At 39.4% G+C, this 4,658-nt stretch overlaps 1 protein-coding gene across 8 annotated transcripts in view; it reads left to right on the top strand.

Moving 5' to 3' along the window:
- LOC117935911 overlaps nucleotides 1–4,658 on the top strand; it is a 67,781-nt gene that overhangs the window by 46,721 nt on the left and 16,402 nt on the right. For all 8 annotated transcript variants that reach the window (XM_034858573.1, XM_034858657.1, XM_034858903.1 and 5 more), the window contains 3 exons: nucleotides 1,650–1,715; nucleotides 1,994–2,052; nucleotides 3,231–3,421. In XM_034858573.1, coding sequence (XP_034714464.1) covers nucleotides 1,650–1,715; nucleotides 1,994–2,052; nucleotides 3,231–3,421 — 316 coding nt within the window. The remainder of the gene's footprint in view (nucleotides 1–1,649; nucleotides 1,716–1,993; nucleotides 2,053–3,230; nucleotides 3,422–4,658) is intronic.

Genomic DNA, 4,658 nt, shown 5'->3' on the forward strand with positions numbered 1-4,658 from the left:
GGTTGACTCGGTAGAATTTATCCGAATCAATGTCCATCACTCAATTGTCACCGACCTCAGCGACATGCGAGCATCCATGTCACGTAGTGATTTTTGCAGTTCATCTACCTTCTCTGCCAGACCAGTGGTCACACGAAGCAACTCCACCGACTGGGCCCTGTTGGTGTCAATCCCGTTCTGCGCTTCGACGGTCTGGTCTGAGATGTTGCGAGACAGTTCACAGGACTGGTCAGCCCTTAGATGTAAAACCTTCATCCTCTCAATCACTCCATGTAGGCACTCTTTAAGTTCCCCAGACAGCTGGTGGGTGAATTTGCTGGCGGCTGTCTTACCAATTTTCCGATAGGTCAGCGAGACCCCAAGGGCGACGATCAGGAGCCCCACCAACAGAATTACAATTATCCAAATGTCTTCAACGTCTTCCACAGTGAGAACGTCCAGGCAGACCACCTGCCAATCCCCCCAGGAATCGCGAGCGTAGCCTGCAGGGAACGTCCCACTCGGACATTGTGGCTCCCCCGGAGAAGCATGTTGTCCTCATATTGTCTTCATGTCCTCATGTTGTCTTCATGTTGTCTTCATGTTGTCCTCATGTTGTCCTCATGTTGTCTTCATGTTGTCTTCATGTTGTCCTCATGTTGTCTTCATGTTGTCTTCATGTTGTCCTCATGTTGTCCTCGGGCCAAACTGACCCGTTATCCTATATCAATGTTCTTTTTAATTCCCCAAAATAACATGATTGATTCCACCCAACGCTCGTTGGCAAGTACAAATCCCTACTTTCATTAATTTTGTGGTGTCTTATTCAATTTTATAGCATTTGAAAAAAGAAAGACTTAAGTGTTTTTGAAATAGTATTGAGTAAAAGTTGACATATTCCAGTCTGTGATTATCATCAACATCCATTCCTTTAATTTTAGTCTCAATATTTCCTAATTTCTGCTTTTCCAACTCAAACATTAAGTATAATTTCCTATAAATGAGGTTTATTAACCATAAATTCCAAGAAATAACTGTAAAACTAGTTACTAAATTAGTGTTATGTAGTGTTGAAAAAGTACAAAAAGTGACAAACATTGAAAAAAAAGCGTCAAAAGTGTTGAAAAAAGGGACAAAAACGTAAGAAAAAGTTGAAAACATTGATAAAAAGCGGCACCAAAAGTGTTGATTTTCAATTTTGACAGGAAGACAACAAGTGGCTTAATCCCCCCCCCCTCCCTATAAGTCACTGTTAATTAGTAAAAAAGCCTCAGTCCTGCTTTTCTTCAGGAGGAACAGAATCTGTGGACCTGAGTGACTGTAGGCCAGTTAGCCTATCATCAGTGGTGATCTATATTTGCTAATAATATGTTGGGATTATGTTGACTTTTTAATTTTTGTAAGGGTCCTGGACCCGTGTTGAAGACCCCTGCCTTTAACTAGAACTCACTTCTCTTTCACTGACCTTTTAGCTTAGTATTTGTCGGTAGTTAATACATTTTTGCATTACACAATAGTTGTGCTTTCTGAAAATTTAGCCAGGTATGTCAAATGTAAAACTTCTAACTGTGTGAATAATGAATTTGTATGAAGTCATTTCCTTATGATAGGACTAGTGTGCACAGTGTGTGTGTGTGAAAGCATGATTTAACCTTTGACACCTTTTGCAGAGCCAGTGGAACGCCTTTTCCAAGCACAACCCAAAGTTACCATTACCACCCCCCCCCATCCTCACAGTAAGTAACCTTTCTTTGTGTTCTGTGTTTTTTTTAATTACATATCTTAGAAATAAGGAAGAGTGCACATAGCGCTTGTTTCAACTGATCCTGAGAGATTGAAGTTAGGAAGGCTGTGAACCAAAAAAATAATCAAGGCATCTTTATTTGTGTAGCACATTTCAGTGTTTCCTTAGTTAATTCTTTAAATTACTTGAATCAATTACATTTAACTGAGATTGCTTAGAGGGTTAGGACGACTTTAAAGTTTTAACTCTGTGTTCGCTGATGCTTTTCAGGTCGGGTGTCTATCAGTCCGAGATGAGGTGTGTTCTGGTTGACATCCGGAAGGAGCAAGGTGAGTCTAAGGCCTTCTTCAGTGTTAACATTTTGTAGTTTAACTGCAGCTCTAATGGTGAATGTTTTAACATATATATAACATGCTAAATGATATGTTAGTGCCAAATATTGGCTGCATGGTTGGAGTATTGGCTGATAAACACCTGTTTGCTTACATGGTTTAGTTTATTGGTTTACACAAATACAAAAAGCACAGATTAATATACATATAATCAATAAAAGATTTGATTGAGGGAGGCAACAAACCCTCAGAGGGTCTTAATCGGGACACTCTTCGCTGAATACTCCAAATAAAGTAGAGAGAAACTGAAATACTGATGGAAAAAAAATACACATCAAATCAACAAGATAAATATGAAAGGTAACATGATACTAGGAGTTACATGGGTTGTTTACAAGACATTACATTAGGGATAAAGTTACATGGGAAAAAAAACTTCAACAGATTTCTTAAAACGTACACATGCTAGCTTTGAAAAATCTCCTAGTTACAACATTGAAATAGCAACATAAAATATATATCAATATAAAGCTGGGCAAAATATTGATCTTACATTGATATTGTGATGTGAGACTAGACTACTAACAAAAAGTGTGTACACAGAGTGAAGTGCAGTAATTTCCCCATTGGGGACTAATAAACAAATTATCTTATCTTATCTTATCTAGATATCGTCTTAGATTTTGGATATCGTAACATGACATAAGTGGTGTCTTTTCTGGTTTTAAAGGCTGAATTACAGGAAAGTGATGTCATTTCCTGAACTCACCAGACTGTTGCAGCTATTCTATTATCGGCCTTTACCTCCATAGTCATTATATCCACATTCCTGATGATTATTTATCAAAAATCTCATTGTGTAAATATTTAGTGAGAGAACCAATAGTCAACACTACAATATCGTTGCGGTATCAATATCTAGGTATTTGGTCAAAAATATCGTGATATTAGATTTTCTCCGTATCGCCCAGCCCTATATCAATATATCAACATTGAATAAATTATCATATATGTAATGTAAATTATATTCCTGTACATATGCCTGCATGTTTTACATTAGCATGTGAAAATATTGCATAATGCAGGTTACATCACACAATAGTCTTTAGAAAATATGCAGTTATCAGCATAATGTTGTCGTTTTTTTTAAATGGTTTTAAAACTTCTCTCTTTAGTTAAATCCCATGTGATCTGCGGCGAGTCCTCAATGACAGTATCAGTTGAGAAATCTTCGTTCCGTGGACTCAGTGAGGAAAATTTGCGGCTCAGTGACTCCAGCAACACCGCCTGCAGCCTCCAGCGTCACTCCAACAGCACTCACATCGTCGCTGTTGTCCCCCTCAACGCCTGCGGCACTCAGATCGAGGTAACGCAGGGTCATTTGTTTCAACACAAACCGCTATGGACTATGGTCAATTCTTCGTCTCCTCTGGGAAAACACAGGCATGTTGCATTGTTGTATACAGTAGTGATGGCCAAATGAAGCTTGGGTGAACCAGTGTCTTTATTTTCTGAGCCCACTAGATGGCGCTCTTGTTTTTAAGAGAAAGGCCTAAGGCATTGCAATTCAGGGCATTCTTAACACTCTGTTGAGCACAGAGCGCCATCTAGTGGGCTCAGAAAATAAAGACACTGGTTCACCAAGCTTCCTTTGGCCATCACTAGCATACGGGAGTAAAATGTAGGGTACATCGTATATACACTCAAATTAGCAGTGCATTGTGGGTATATTTTAGTGGACTATATAGTGAATGATATTAACTGGGGAGAATTTGAACACTACTATAAAATGGCAAACACACTATATAGTGCACTGTCTCCGTAATAGGGAACAGTTTCCAACGCAGCTTCAGTTCCATCAGCAAGGGGCAGTGAACATCACATGTAAACCTCTTCTAGTAGACCCCAAGAGTACAAATACATAGATAGATATTTATTGAACCCAATGAAATGGGAAATAACAGTGTTGCAGCAGCAAAATCAGTCACACAGCACAGAAACCAAATGAAATACTAGGATACACGAATTAATAGGAGTAAAATACAAGAACAAATATTTGAATGTATATAAGTTGGGTATACAAAAATGTGCAACTGCTTAAGTAGTATGATAAATATGTCAATAAACCTATTGTGCAGGTTGCATTTGTGCAGCGCTGTGGTGTCTCAGAGTTCCCATACGTTGACATACGTAACCCGAGACATTTCCCTTCGAGGGGAACTCGAACTGCGTCGGTTACGACACCATGCCTAAGGGCGTTCCCATAGTGTCGTAACCGACGCAGTTCGAGTTCACCTATCTCGGGGAACAAGGGTTACATACGTAACCCAAGACGTTTAATCTACACCCAGCGATGACTTGTTAAAGAGTTTTATTGCCTGTGGTAGTAATGATGTCCTGTAGGGTTCCGTGCAACATCGAAACTTCTTAGAGAAAGTTCTCCTATATACAACGGTAACAAGGAGTAAAATAGGGAATCTTGAATGCATAACCTTTATCTCTGCAGGAAGATGAGGAAAACCTGATCTTCAAGAATGAAATCACCACGGTGGACAGCTCAGAGTACCTGATCACCAGGAAGCACCAGCTGGAGGTGCAGTTCT

Source organism: Etheostoma cragini, chromosome 1 (assembly GCF_013103735.1).
Source record: "Etheostoma cragini isolate CJK2018 chromosome 1, CSU_Ecrag_1.0, whole genome shotgun sequence".
Classification (NCBI taxonomy): domain Eukaryota; kingdom Metazoa; phylum Chordata; class Actinopteri; order Perciformes; family Percidae; genus Etheostoma; species Etheostoma cragini.